Source organism: Anarrhichthys ocellatus, unplaced genomic scaffold, assembly GCF_004355925.1.
Source record: "Anarrhichthys ocellatus isolate YVR2014 unplaced genomic scaffold, GSC_Weel_1.0 scaffold3, whole genome shotgun sequence".
Classification (NCBI taxonomy): Eukaryota; Metazoa; Chordata; class Actinopteri; order Perciformes; family Anarhichadidae; genus Anarrhichthys; species Anarrhichthys ocellatus.
In genome coordinates, this window is record NW_022280033.1 from 11,036,216 (window position 1) to 11,051,402 (window position 15,187).

The 15,187-nt window shown below is 42.2% G+C and overlaps 3 protein-coding genes across 6 annotated transcripts; 1 reads left to right on the top strand and 2 right to left on the bottom strand.

Moving 5' to 3' along the window:
- Positions 1-938: 938 nt before the first annotated feature.
- On the bottom strand, positions 939-6,517 carry LOC116401433 (AP-3 complex subunit mu-1-like). Of its 3 annotated transcripts, none has more exons than XM_031879840.1 (9): positions 6,397-6,517; positions 4,143-4,420; positions 3,815-3,986; positions 3,392-3,529; positions 3,175-3,260; positions 2,928-3,061; positions 2,449-2,656; positions 1,922-2,066; positions 939-1,829 (listed from the first exon to the last, which is right to left on the bottom strand). In XM_031879840.1, the coding sequence occupies exons 2-9, from the start codon at positions 4,413-4,415 to the stop codon at positions 1,729-1,731; spliced, it is 1,257 nt and encodes a 418-aa protein (XP_031735700.1). In that variant the 5' UTR covers positions 4,416-4,420; positions 6,397-6,517; the 3' UTR covers positions 939-1,728. The 3 variants fall into 3 exon arrangements, with proteins under 3 accessions (XP_031735700.1, XP_031735690.1, XP_031735682.1); XM_031879830.1 differs by lacking the exon at positions 6,397-6,517 and adding an exon at positions 4,746-6,337; XM_031879822.1 differs by lacking the exon at positions 6,397-6,517 and adding an exon at positions 4,738-6,337.
- Positions 5,449-13,253, top strand: adka (adenosine kinase a). 2 transcript variants are annotated; one of them, XM_031879855.1, is made up of 11 exons: positions 5,449-5,789; positions 7,829-7,903; positions 9,180-9,233; positions 10,145-10,223; positions 10,305-10,477; positions 10,569-10,677; positions 10,860-11,030; positions 11,178-11,213; positions 11,321-11,435; positions 11,548-11,634; positions 11,719-13,253. In XM_031879855.1, the coding sequence occupies exons 1-11, from the start codon at positions 5,620-5,622 to the stop codon at positions 11,841-11,843; spliced, it is 1,194 nt and encodes a 397-aa protein (XP_031735715.1). In that variant the 5' UTR covers positions 5,449-5,619; the 3' UTR covers positions 11,844-13,253. The 2 variants fall into 2 exon arrangements, with proteins under 2 accessions (XP_031735715.1, XP_031735723.1); XM_031879863.1 differs by lacking the exon at positions 5,449-5,789 and adding an exon at positions 5,816-6,741.
- On the bottom strand, positions 12,504-15,162 carry LOC116401462 (dual specificity phosphatase DUPD1). Its single transcript, XM_031879874.1, has 4 exons — positions 15,045-15,162; positions 14,348-14,535; positions 14,046-14,269; positions 12,504-13,931 (listed from the first exon to the last, which is right to left on the bottom strand). The coding sequence occupies exons 2-4, from the start codon at positions 14,524-14,526 to the stop codon at positions 13,708-13,710; spliced, it is 627 nt and encodes a 208-aa protein (XP_031735734.1). The 5' UTR covers positions 14,527-14,535; positions 15,045-15,162; the 3' UTR covers positions 12,504-13,707.
- Positions 15,163-15,187: the final 25 nt, after the last annotated feature.

Genomic DNA, 15,187 nt, shown 5'->3' on the forward strand with positions numbered 1-15,187 from the left:
AGAAGAAAGTAGGTTCCACAAAATGTAGTCCCTGCAAGAAGCATGCGACTACCTGAACACGAAGCTCACACAGATAATAGAAAAGCATGAGCACTGGCTTACTAAGCCAGCCAGACGAATCAGGGTTCAAAGAAGAACAAAACTACAGCCTAGCATTTAACCAAAACTAGTGTGCACAACAATATTTCTCCACTCTTACTACTCACACAGCGTACAGCATGTGTGAAGAACAAAGGCCAGCAAATGCCACCACATACTATCCTGAGGAATGAACATTTCAAACTGACCTATTCTTGAACTCATCTGGTTTCCTCTTTAACAAACTGTAGTTCTATCCGACTAAACCTCAACTAGTCTTCATCGGCTTTCCTGGGCACGCCAGGGGCCACCCCAGGGTTACCACACCAAAAACAATAAAGTGGTGCTGGTCTCTCCAACACCCGCAGGCTTTCTTAACCAGGCAAGCTCAAAAAGAGAAAAACTAAAAACTCTACCTTAAGTGGTGACATCAGCCTGAACCTACTAACTAAGTCTAGGAGTAAAAAATTACCCAAGGCTAACTGAGCTTCGGACGAGCCCCCATTATGTTACGACCGGCTCGGGAGTCGCAACATATAGGAGGGCCACAACACCAAGTTAGGTTACAACAACCACAGCTGCCAGTTTATTTACAGGACACAAGTAAACTGTAGTGTGCAAACCCCACTGCAGACCAGGGTCTGGTGCCAGGCAAATGAGAGAGAGCAAAAGCGGAGCAAGGAGGTGTTTATATAGGTAAACCACATCCTCATTCAGGTGCCATCAATCACTCGTTAGGGAGCTGCACCTAGAAGTCAAAAGACACAGAATACACACACAAACATTCACAGCACGACATAGAACCATACACAACACTAGCCATACTGCTAGCATGGCCAAAAGAGCACACATGAAAATCATACTTTCAAAAGTTTTATAAGACTTCTTATACACTGAAATACAGATTCAACTTCATACAAGTAGTATTTTTTTCCTGTGAACAATTGATTGTGCAAATGTTGTGCCGAGTAAAGAAGTTGCATTTGACATTAAGTGAGCATTTTGTAGATTTCACAAAAAGGAAAACTTCCCAACAGACTGCTGGAATCACTAGCTCGTATCTCGGCTCTGCAGATAAGTCAAACTATGTCCCTTCGATATAGATATATTTAAAAAAAAAAAATGTACTTCCCCGAAGCCCTCGAAACATGTAGTTTGTGCTGTAGTGTGCTATACAAAGCACCCTAAACAAGGCCACATTGAAGAGTGAATGTGTGCAAATACACAATACATACTGCAAATACTCAGCAACTCGGTAAAAAGGTTTTCAAAAGGCATGGCTGCTTTCTCTCAGGCAACATGTATGTAAGATTGGAAAAGTGTGATGAAGTAGCGAGGAGGAGGCGGTGAGCCCTAAGTGTCCCTTTTCAAACCAAAATATTCCCCTTAGGCAACACTTGTTAAAACAGAAAACCAAAATAGCTCAAAGAGGAGGAGGACTGGTTCATACAATGCAGCACATTTAAACTGGACAGAAACTATTAGCACTTCAACATAGTCACATTGATTATTAAGGCTTCACTTTAGAGGCCACATAATAAATAACTGTTAATTAAAAACAATTAGACAGAGGCAAGACATATTGGAGTATTGATAACCTTGCCCCCTATTTGGCACATTGGATTGCTGACTTTTGACCTCTTAAAGTACTCAGGTCCGCACTTGGAATTTCCCCGCTTTAGTCACATACTTGACCCCTTTAAACAGCTTGTACTTCTCTCCAAACATGTCAAGACGATTCACCTTAAGACCTGTACAGAGGGGAGAGAAGCAAAGTGAGCAATGACTGAAAACTGACTTTAAACTTGGCCCAAATAAAAAGTATGTATAAAGCGAGGACTACCTGATATGGCCACCTGCTGAACCTTCAGGTCAATGTTGAGTGAAGGGTTATCTTCAGGTTTGGGGGCTCCTGCCTGTAGACTCAGACTGCCTTTCAAGTTAGGAAGCTTCTGAGGGTTCAGTCTCCCAATGTCCCAAACCAACACCTATCAAAACACACACATGCTCCGGGTAAGGACAATAAAAATTTTTGTTTTTAGTTTTATTTTCTCTATAACACCACCAGTTCTGATCAAGATTGCATCACTTGTTTCATTGTTGAGCTACAAAAAAAATCTAGTGCGCAAGTACGTCTTAAAAGAATATAAATATCATGCCTTTAAAAAGGTAGTTTTAACGTTACTTTGGCCATCAATTTATCACTTACGTGTTAGGCAGCTAAGATGTAAGCAGCTTGTTAGTGAAGCATTTGATATGATTCTTGACAATAATTGGATAAAAGGGTCCACATTCAACAGTGGGAGGCTTTCTCATTTAACACAAAACTACAGTATCACTACTTAGGACGGCCTTGTTGTTGGTTGTTACCTTGGTAGGGAGGTCGTAGGTGTAGCTTCCCTGTGTGGCTGTGAGGTTGACACCGAGCACAGCTTTAGGCATGTGGATTTTGACCATCAAAGCCTCCACCGTCTTCCCCATGGTCTGCTTGGGTCCGATCGTGATGTCCAGGCGACCACAAGGTCCCGACTCAAAGAAACTGATGCTCTGCTTCACGTACACTGGAATGGCCACGAGACTGAGGATGGACACAGATAGCATGAACCACGATGACAATAAACAGTTGGGTTCAGCAGGCAGACAGCAACCAGCTTGTGTTTACAAGTAAACACGATAACAAGAGTGGATTGTGAATCCTTAATGCGGAAATTAAACCAGAATTTTAATCCACTCCGAAGACAATAACACAACAGAGATTTCATCGTCGCTAGAAGATGTTGATGCTCAGATCACATATTTACACACGTTTTGTTTTGCTTTATTATAAATAAGACATACAGATAACATACTTTTGAGAGCTGACATGATAATTCATGAGTGTGAAGGTTCCATCCGGCGGGATGAAAGAGAGAGCGCGCTCCGACTCCCAGCGCTGAAACCGCACACACGGGTGGAAACTCACGTCGTCCAGAAGACGAGGATTCTGTCATCAAAAGCGACAACGATGGCGAGTGAATTTTACATTTGGACCGAAGCACTGGCAGACACAGAAATATGCACATTAAGAAAAACACAGGTAAGAGGAAATGAACCAACCATAAAGGACAGAGTCAGGTCAGGCATCCCAGTGAGCCACACGCAGGCTTCAATTACACCCTGGATCTCTGCAAATACTGTCATACCTAAAGATTGAAGGAGATGCAAGCACGTTTACAGAGTAACTACGTCTAATTATCTAATCTACCAGGAAAAAGTAATCACTTCTAACCGCCATGGATACACTCTTCATCTGTCCACAAGTGCTTGTTTGTACCTGATTTGTCCACAATGGCATCTATTTCCTCTATCACATCAAAATATGCCTCATTATTGGTGTATTTAACTCCAGCCCGCCTCCATGGGACATTGGATAGTTGACCTGTTGGTAATGTATTTCCAACATTACTACCTCCTGGAGAACACACAAAACAAAGGCAAACACATAAATGTACACATAGATATTGTAGATAATAATTAATGTAATGCAAGAGCTGAGGAGCAGGGTAATTTTAGACATCTACATTCTTGCCAGGTGGCTCTACTCCCTCCCATACGACATTATTAGGAGCAGGTGTGGGAAGCCACACACCCGGAGCAGACCTCCTTATCATGAGAGTATAAAGGACAATCAGGAAGTTCCCTTTGCTTTCACATGCTGAGAGTGAGAACTAGACAGAAGGCGGTGACCTCCATGTACCTGTGAGCGTGTTGACAACTGATCGCAGGGTGGTGGGAGGCCTGATCATCTCTTTGAGGACGTTGGACTCTGTTGACAGTGGAACTCCGTTGTCCAGCATCTCCTCCAACAGCTCGTACACTGTCACCACATTGTCCTTGATTACAGTTTCCGAGCACTCTCCAAAGTAGTCCTGTCGACAAAAATACCCAACATGAGTCTCAATTCCATACTAATAATTTACAATATGTGCTCTATATACACACATTTTTGTACATTGTACAAGTTTGAACAGAACCAAAGATGTCTTGACTTATAAATAAATATATAACACGGAATTCAATCACACCTGAAATGTGTCTGCCACTCTGTGCAGGAACTCAATGACAAACAGTGGAGGGACTTCGGTCTGGACGACAGAGAGGAAGAAGAGCTTGCCCCTGTATATGGTGATAAGGTAGTGGTGCGGGGTCTGCAGGACAGGGGCCACATCCTCCGGGTCCACCGCCTTCTCCTTGGCCTCGAAAAAGTAATCACACACACTCCGGCTGATGACACTCTTCCAGTGTTTCTCCAGGAAGATGTCTCCAGAGTGACTAATCAGGAACAGACTGTGGATCATCTTAGCTGCAACAATGAGTTGGTTGTTGAGGATATTACTGCTCTGTGTTACTGAGCGGCAGATGGAGACATTAAATCAGCAGTTTTAAGCAAAATGTAAAACTCCTCGTGCATTATTTGATTGCAGTGTACCTACTGTCATTATGTTAAACTAAATTTAAATTAACCAGCTGGCTAGCAAACCTGAGATTGGCAACTTCGGAGATTCTCACCATCAGTTTCTTAATGTTAAGAAATAAAACAAACTCGAGAGTGACAGCGACATGAAAGCTCTGCAAAAGGGATAATGTACAAAGAGTTTCAAGGATTATTCAAAGTTTTACCTGCTTACTTCGGTTGATTGTGCAAAAGGTATTAAAGAAAGTTGTCTACTTGGTAAGGCAGACTTGTTCGAGTTGCTGAGGAGACGCCTGCAGATCTACTCACACGTAAACACAACTTAGTCACGAGAACATATCGATAAATCAAAAGAATAAAGTTCAAATAGTATTAGTAAAGCCCTGAAATAAACCCCGGAAAGTTTAAATACAAAGCAACCGTAGTGTCAAACTGATCGATACTTTCAGATCAAAGTTTCGGACTTTTTAGTCAGGCAGAAATTGTGGGCAGCTACATCCATGTCTGTATGAGACCTTTGGGATGTGTTGCCCTGCGTGAAATCTTCCAGGTGTTTGTGCCAGGGCCGAACTCACGAAAACCAAAAATTTTCTTGGCGGAGAAGTAGCAGCCCTCACGCACTAAACGTTTAGGGTTTAAAACTGAAACCTGGTACCTTTTATTTATTACTATTTTATTATTCATATAATATTAATTTTATCTTGATTTAGGTTATTCATTTGATGTAGTCCATATTGTTCTCAGTTGTATTGTAATGAATTAATATTAGTTCCAAAGATGAAGGTCTGCATTCAATAAAGGTTGAAAACCTTTCACGTGATAATCCGAACAATTGTTCAAGACTTTATACCAGACGTTTTATGATTTCCTTATTTATCATAAGTGCTAAAAAAGTAGGCGACCACGTCTCCAGAAAAACCTAAATGTAAGGCTTTTGACTGGCTGAGCTCTGTGTACGCGCCACACGGACTGGAGGAGGAAACCGGTGCCTGCAAGGGTGTCCTCAGGGAAACAAACGATCCAATCTAACCGTTAACACTACCGCGTTTTGACACCGGTTGAGGTGATTGCAACGTGCGCAGTTAACCATGGCTTCTAAAGCAAAGAAACAAAGACTGTCTGATGAGAAGAAGAAGACGGAGTCTCCAACCAAGAAGACAGAGTCTCCAACCAAGAAGACAGAGTCTCCAACCAAGAAGACGGAATCTCCGACCAAAAACGCGGAGTCTCCGACCAAAAAGACTGCTGCAGAGCTAAGGTGACCGAAAGTTAAAAAAAAAGAATACAAGAAACTGCCTCCCTGCAGCGCGAGGAGACATGACCCTGGTTTGAATGCTAATGTGCGCAAATTAGTGTGAAATGTAAACCTTAACGCATGAATGCACGTGTGACATGTGAGTGAGGTTGAAAATTGTGATTTGCTGTACACCATTGCATATCTGCATGCACCACCACCGCTGGGTGAGCGGTCGCCATTGATAAGGACCGGTGTAAAGTCCTTTGATGTAGTTATCTTGTAACATGCCGCTACAGAGTCAGGTCAGAAGCGTTCAGAGACTCTGCTGTTGTCTAGTACCGTCCGTTAACTACATCAAGTGTGCCAATATCTAATCTAAGATCAACGTGACCACCACCACCTGCCCCCAGCATGTTTATAAGCTGCAGAGGCAAATACTTAGCACCTTCAGTGCCAAGGATCGGCTCCGCTGCCTAGTGTAGCGATCCTGCACCACCTCCCAAAACAAGGCATTTGCAAAGTAGTCACATGGTCGTGAATATGCAACGTTATATCTTTTTTTTTTTCCCCGCCGAAATCAATCTGAACATTGCATCACTCGGCTACATTCCTCTATTCTAACTGTAACCTGCTGTTGTCGGATTGTGGCATCTCAGCGGCCGCGATCATCAGCAGGCTCCTCACGATGTAATTGAGCTTCAAAGCACTGAGCGGATTGAGTCGGCAAGACAAAGCCAATCGCGAGCCAGAGACAGACTGTTCTGTTCCTCCCTCTTAGATGTGTCCAATTAGTCGGTCCCGAGTAGGAGGAGCTGTTTTTCAGGGTAAAATCGATCTTTCCTGTACGCTGAGCTGAAATTCTTAAGTTTTTGAATGCTTAGCTCTTTCTGAGCTGGTTTCTAGGTTGCTCAACAGTTCTGTCAGTATCGAGCTGACACGCACAGAGAGAGAGAGACACCATGTCTTCTTCAAGGTAAGAACACGTTGATAGAGGGAATTGATCTAAAGGCAGGTGTGATTGGCTGCACAAGCCCAGTAATCTTCTGCCTGCATATTGACAGATGCACGTGCTGTAGGAAATGATAGTAAGGGTGTGGCATCTGCTGGGTAGATGCATTTTTTTTTTGTTTTTCCAACAACCTATCTGCTTAATATAATGACATCTCCCTACTCTTGTTTTTTCAAAAGACGTTCGTCCATGTTGCTTTTTTCTGCTACAGTGAACGTTCATGTGGATGTGGCATAATGTCACGGCCTGTGAGACTCCATCTGGGTTTCTCCCCCAGAAACGCTGACAAGATTGTGGTTATCGTTCACGAGTGAAGACGACACCAAGACGCATATCCGAGTACACATTATTAACATGCTACCAGAAACTCTTGGTGCTTGTTTATTACAATTTGCAAAGATGTGTGTAACCAGTTAGTGGTTACTGGGATAAGCTCACATGTGGCTGTTGTGTGTTGACACAAAGGGGTGTATACTGCTGTACTGTTTTATTATTTGGCATCACAGCACTACGATTTTTGCTGTGATAGTCAACCCCTGTGTTCAGTTGTTTGCCCCAGCACAGAACGGACTGTACGGAGACACGCAGCCTACAGCTCTCCTGATGTTGCCTTACTCTGCGTGTAATGTAATGTGTCATAACATGGTTGCGTGCATGACTAACCGGGTCCTCCCCTTTGCACCACAGCATTCATATTAATTTGTAATTTTGTAGACGAGTCATACAGGTTTCCAAACCGTCTCTCTCAGATATGCGCTATTTCTGCTCCTCTCGTCTGTGAAAGTGGAAGGTTTTAAGTCATGTGATGGAAGTCACATGGAAACAAAACTGTGGGTTTTTGCAAATGAACATAATAACCACCACCCAGCCCATTCAGTGAAGTGACCTCACATTACATTTGAAATCTTCCTTTCTACACTGAGCTGGAGGAAGACTGCTCTTCTATAAAGCTATACAATAAAAAATAATACTAATATTACATACAAGTAAAGAAGGAAGATAGTCTAGTAGAGCTTTTTAGTTTTAACGCTTCGTCTTTTGTGTGTTTCAGCCCTAATTCCCTCTTTGGGATGGGAAACCCCTTACTGGACATCATTGCCGTCGTGGACAAAGACTTCTTGGACAAGTAAGTTCAAATCATTTATAATACATTTTTTGTCACCTAAATACAGCGCTGTCATCTTGTCCTTGATTCCTCGTGAATTATAAAGGCAAAGAAATACTAACACATATTTGGATTCTCTTTTATTTCGATGTTGAGCTCTTTTTTTTTTTTTTTTTTTTTTTTTAAATACAAGGAGCCTAAGTCCATCTTTTTGCTGCTGTAAACTCTCCGTGAAGCACGGTCACAATCAGATCAAGTGAAATACAGATGTTTGCTGTCGGTGAAGTCACTCCAGTGAAAGGCTGACCATTATAGAACAAGGCATTATGATGTAATTTGGTCAATAGAGATACGAGATAAGGCGTATGTCAGAGTGCAGAGCACAGGAAACGGTAAAGCTGACCGATCAACATCAGCAGTGCATCCTACAGATGTAGTGCTTACACGCAGCCTGAAGTGTATCATTACATTAGTGAGTTAATGGGCATCGGTCTGTTCTAGCTAGTGAAACAATCAATGCCACTCCCTGCTGTTTCATGATTACTAATTATCATCCATCAATGTAGTTCAATCACATTGGCTAAGCCTTAAAAGAAGTTAGCAGAGCACAAAAAACACTGACTCAACAATTCACCTTTTTTATTTGCATAATTAAGATAATTTATTGTACTTACTTACTTATTTATTAATTAACGGTGTATTCTTTGAAATAGTGGGATTCATCAGCGGAAACCTGCACAGTGAGAGCAGCACTTTCCTGGTTTGTCCGAGCTGTCACTCTTCGTTGACCAGGGCAAAGGGCTCCTTAGGGTTCCAGCTCAGAGTCCACTCTCAAACCTCTTGTATAAACTCTAGGATTAGAGCTAAACCAACCAAGCACAGTTCTAATTCAGTCACATAGAGTAAAGCAGGACTAAAGCGGCACCTTAATCCCTCACCTACCTCTGGGCTTCGAGGAAACTAGACTGTCTTTTTACTTCGTTGACCAACATATTGATTTGGACAGAGTGGGGATAGGTAGTAACAAAAGCACTTTCTGTCTATGAATTATTGATTATATTAATCACATTTTCAAAAGGAGGGATAAACCCATTTGGCAGCATCACCATTGTATCTGAAATGCTTATCCACATAAACATAACCGTTGGCTTGTTGTGTGAGGTTTTTATTCTAAACTACTTTTCTGGAGTGTGTGAAATAAAACTGTACGAGTTGAAACAGCAGGGTTTGATGTAGCGTACGTTTCAGATGACTTGAAGAAGCTAATGCCTCTTTTTTCTCCTTTAATGATCTGCAGGTACTCTCTGAAACCCAATGACCAGATCCTGGCGGAGGACAAACACAAAGCACTGTTCGTAACTCCCATGTTGCAACATTTCTAGTCTGGTTTTTAGTCTGTGCAGGGAGAGAAACAAATAGGTCTGCATTCATACAGTTTGTTCCTCTCTGTTCTGGAGCAGAGCAGTCACAACAGGCGCACACCAGAAAACACCACCATTGACCTCCGTATCTCTGCAGACGGCCAATGGCAGAGCAGCAGATTCAGCACAGAGAGGCGGTCTGAGCCAATAGCAAACCGGGACTCTTCTCCTCCCAGTCCCTCTGAGTCGAGCAAACATTTAACAGCAGATAAGAGAGTGTAACCGTGTGTGAGGATCAAACAGATGTATTCTGACTCTCCACAGTTCTAGTTATGACATTTTGCAACCACTAAAGACAGTCACATCTCTATATATGAGTTATTTATATCAGGGAAGATTTGTACTCATGATTCCCAACTTCAGAGTCAGCAATGTTTAGGCTGGCTTAATAACAGCTTGGTTACTGTGTGAAGGTGCAAGGCCTAACAAGTTCTACCCATCTGTGTTGTTTCTACTTGAACCATTCAGGCTGTACTTGTTGTAGCGCTCCGGGGTTGGGTGCTGCCATGTTGGTATTTAAACTGGGAAAAAAACAGAGAATTAGAGATGCTTTAGCCCCAAAACACTAATTCACTTACTTGCCGAGTTATATGAGAGGATTGACACCACTCTGTTTAATATGAATCTACAGCCAGGAGACACTTAGCTTAGCATGACGTTTAGGAACAGCTAGCCTAGGTCTGTCTGATGTTAAAAAGCATCCACCTACTAGAACCTGTAATACCCACTAATTCATACGATTTTGTAGGTGAACAGGGAGTGAAGCAACTTTCTGCATGCCATTGAATCTCCTCCTATAAATATGAATGATGTGAGTTTCATGTTTTGTTTCTGCGTGTAGATTTGAGGAGCTAGTGAAGAAGTTCAAAGTTGAGTACCACGCTGGAGGAGCCACACAGAACTCCATAAAGATTGCTCAGGTCAGTCGTGTACCTACAAACTCACTCGCATCAATCAGTTAATCAACTGATGCTGATCAGAGCTGTTGTCGCCATCTGTAGTGGATGATCCAAGAACCCCATAATGTGGGCACATTCTTTGGCTGCATTGGCAAAGACAAGTTTGGAGATATCCTGAAGCAGAAGGCGAAGGAGGCCCACATCGACACCCACTATTTCGAGCAAGATGAAGAGCCCACAGGGACATGTGCTGCATGCATCACCGGAGATAACAGGTGGGTATTTATTATAATAAGCACATGTTGATTGATTATAATCTCACCTGTCTCTAACTCTTCATCTCTTTTTACTGTTGTCTCCTCTCAGGTCTCTGGTAGCTAACCTAGCTGCTGCTAACTGTTATAAGAAGGACAAGCATCTCGACCTGGAAGAAAACTGGAAGCTGGTGGAGAAAGCTAAAGTTTACTATATTGCTGTAAGTAATAGTTACCAAATGACTATAGAGTGTGTCGTGCCTTTCACTTCTGATATTAACAAGTGAAGCCACGGGGAATGTCCTGACACACTGGTGCAGACTTTACTTCATGTGATTCATTAGAGCCCGTCAGGATATAAAAAGCAGATCAGTCCTGACCCAATGTCACCGTTTGCTTCCAGGGTTTCTTCCTGACCGTCTCTTTGGATTCCATCCTGAAAGTGGCGAAACACGCGTCTGAAAACAACAAGCTGTTCTGCATGAACCTCTCCGCGCCCTTCATCTGTCAGTTCTTCAAGGATAATCTCATGCAGGTTCTGCCCTACGTCGACGTGCTGTTCGGCAATGAAACAGTAAGCCAGACTTTCACACTACGTTCTCCAGATACTCTACAAATTGAAACACGCTGTAACATGTGCTCGTGGAGTGCTTTGTGTCCACCAGATGTTGATGTTTAGCACGTATTTCTGTCCCAAACAATCTTTATTTTTGTTCTTTAGGAGGCGGCGGCATTCGCTAAAGAGCAAGACTTCGAGGTGAGTGGAGTGACGGTGTCTTTTGGCATTTGTAAATGATAAGTGCTACATTTTTCATGCGTTTCCGCATCATATACTGTCTATGTTAATGTGCCATTTTTCTGTAGACCGAGGACCTAAAGGAAATTGCCAAAAAAGCCCAGGCTTTGCCCAAAGACAACACAAAGAGACAGAGGATTGTAGTGTTAACCCAAGGGAAGGATGAAACTGTTATGGTTCAAAGTAAGATGTTCTATTTCTGTCTTTTTCTTTCCTTATGTTACTTTTGTTTCTCTGTCTCTTATCGTTCTTATATCGTTGGTATTGTATAATTCTTCTTCTCGTGTCTGTTCAGGTGACGAGGTCGAGACCTTCCCTGTACTGAAGATCGACCCCAAGAACATTGTCGACACAAACGGTGCAGGCGATGCCTTTGTAGGAGGTAAGATTGTCCTCTTGTTTTCAGTTGATGCATATGTAGCTTTCTTTGTCGTTTCTGTTAAAGTTTCTCCCCTCTGCGTTGCAGGTTTTCTGTGTGAGCTGGTCCAGGGCAAACCAATGCATCAGTGCGTGAAGGCGGCACACTACGCCGCCAACATCATCATCAGAAGAGCAGGTTGCACCTTCCCAGAAAAACCCGACTTCAACTGAGGGATTCCGGGGACGACTCCATCCGCCTGAAACCTCATTCTCCCCCTGCCATACACAACTCCGACCCGTAACAAATACGATCAGACACCCGTCCAAGTTGTTTTTCAATTCATCCGGACATAATTTCCTTCCAATTGTTAGTTGACAAGTGTGCCCGTCTCCGTTCATGCAGCCAAGAGCCAAGGAAAGATTAGTTTATGTTTCTGAATTACCATAAAGGGATCATGACAACATCACAGGATGGGATCATTTTTCTTTACAGAGACGATCTAAATGAAATTGTGTTTTTATGGACATTTGTTTCGCTCGTGTTGACATCACACGAGTCTGTTGTTTCCCCCTTGGAGACGGAATCAAAGCACAAGAAGTTAATTCCACTTTGTGAGGACACGTTTTACACAAACAGAGGACGGATAAACAATATACTAGTCAAAAAATACAGGTTTTGGATACTGCAATGAAAATGTGCAGTAGTGATTTGTTTTTGGTACATTTTTAACAATATTCTTTGTTTGTGCTTGTTTAGATTCAATTCAACGGGCCAGTTATGAAAGCAAATGGTTTTATTTGAAGTGTACACTTTTAAAATGTGTCAAAGCCTCTGCCCACTGATTCTTGTGATGACAGTTAAATGTCAACATCACGACACATGTCGACATACGAGTTTCTGTCCTCGCGCTGGTTTTTGGGCAGGTGCTTCTCGTCACACGTGCCTTTAGTTCTTCCATTCTCTGGAAATGTTGCAATGTTTGCGGAGGCCGACTGGTGTTACATGAACCTGCATCTGTCTGTACAGTCAGACTTTCAAACTAGATCAGTGAGGGACAACTGGTGGCTGGTGGGGATAAAAATGGACATACAACATATTTCAAATGCATGTAAGGAAATAATATATATTCAAATGTTCTGTCAGAGGAATACAGTGGGTAATAAAACTGACATTTCCTTCTATTGTTATTTCTCTCCTGAATTAGTGGCCTCTGTTCTTTGTGGGTGTATTATTATCTCTCTATTTTGTATTTTGTAACCCAACGTCAAGACAGTCTGATTTTGAGAGTTTTGTATGTTAACGTCTACAAATGGAAGATGGAAAAGAAGGGAACCAAATCATAACATGAGTTAAATTCAGGCTGAAAGACTTTGTGGTCTGTGCAACATTGAATACCTCAATACAACTATCCTGAATATAGATGTATGCTAAATATTTCATGGCGAAGTATTTTTTTCTGAATACAACAAGAGTTGTTTTGAAATTGGTATTACTGTCGGTATTGTTCCACTGTTAGTTTATTTTATATGTTCAAATACACCAATAAGCCTTAAGGGACAATTTATTCCTGGTCTCAGTTGCCCGTCTTTGTGCTTTACTGTCATGCCTACAGTTCACAAATAAAATATACAGCAATCTTTCGTTTAATATTTTTTCTGTTGGTGTATTATATTTTGAATCCCTCAAAGGCTCTTTTTTTTCATTTAAAGATAATTCTTAGTAAGATATCTATGATATGAACTCAATAGATTGTGGATCAAACATTAAAATCTATGGTACAACAACTTCCCTTAAAGCTAAAATTTCTTTAAATCAACTACAGTATATAATCTCAGGAACTGCTATGTGTGCCTCACTCCTTGAAATCTGTTCTTACACTTCACACACTTTACCGATATTGACAAAGTCACTCTTGCTGTTGAAACAAGCCCGTAGGACATCCCAGTACTCAATGTTACATTTGAACTTTGAGACTAGCGTGACACAGTTGTGAAAAACAAAACAGTTTAATGATACTAGTCAAAGATTCATAAAGAGCATTTTTGTATACCTGAGACGGATTCAGAAGACATTAAAACAGTTATCTATTATGTACTATTGGTGTTGCATCTCTCTTTTTTGTCTCAGCCTCTCCTCTTGCAGCGTGATGTCCAAAGCTCTGAGCTGTCTCAAAAAGCCGTGATTGGGAAGGATGCAGCGCCGCTGTCGCACATGCTCAATAGCATCCACCACAGTTAGGCTGTGTTTCATAATCAGGTATGCCAAGACCAGAGCCGCTGACCTGCTCCGACCCATCACACAGTGCACCAGCACCTTGTCTAGAACAAAATGAAGTAAAGATAGATGGCTTCATTAGAAACGGAGATAAGCTTACAGGCTTCTCCTCCGGAGAATAATCTCAATTAAAAGCTTTGATTTCCTCCGGGACTTACTCTGTGGGTGACTGAGGGCCTCATGGATGAACTGGGTTGTAGAGCAGAAGTACTGGGAGATATTAAAGGTGGGTTTGTCATCAGCCTCCACACCGAAGTACTGGATGTCCACGTCAGTGTAGTAATCGGCACCAGTCAGGACGTTATTCCACTTTCCCTCTGCTGCATTAAGGACATGTGTGATACCCAGATCCCTCAGGCCAGGCCTCTCCAGAGCTGTTTTCCTGTTTCCGTGTGACACACAGACTCATTCTGAAGCTGTCCTTAGAAGCACAAAGCCATCTCAGAGTGTGTTTACTCACTCATCCCCGATGTAGACGCTGGGCCAGACCTGGTTGACATGTGCATACTGAGCCCCAGTGCTGGTCCACAACAGCTGCTCCAGGTCTAATGTTCCCGGTGTTATGTAGTCACTGTCTGGGTCCACCTGCACTGCTGTGTACGGGTTCCTGCCTCTGGGCTTCACCACACAGGAGGACATAGCTCACCTCTGCTGCCCAGAAAACACACACACACACACACACACACACACACACACACACACACACACATCCCTGAACTTAATCAAAAGCAAAATGTCTGCACATTGTCATCTGCTCCCCAAGCTGTGAAGATATCAACTCTTTTAAACACCACGGATATTTTTATATACTGTCTGAGAGCTGCAACCATCTGTCCGTTAATCGATTAGTATATCTACAGAAAATAAATCTATTTATATATTAATCGTTTTAAGCAATAATGGCAAAAATGCAGTTGTTCCTGCTTCTAAAATGTAAACACCTGCGTTGGTTTTCTTTTTGACATTAAACTGGTTTCTCTCAGTCGGACAAAACAAGACACTGAGAAATCCAGGAAAACAGTGTTGTGATGTTCCAGTACAAACTAATGCTGGCTATGATTATTTCAGGTGTGTCTTCTACTCATGATATTGTCTGTTTAAAGAGTAAAGTACACTGATGGCTTAATAAAGTACTATGGCAGAGAGAAAGTGCTTACCTCTTTCTTATAACTGTTTAAAGCTTTAAATCCGTTCCTTAGCAGGATCGCAGACCAGCACCTCAACTTTTCCTCAATGGAGATGTGTGAACTGTTTGTGTGTGTGTGTGTGTGTGTGTGTGTGTGTGTGTGTGTGTGTGTGT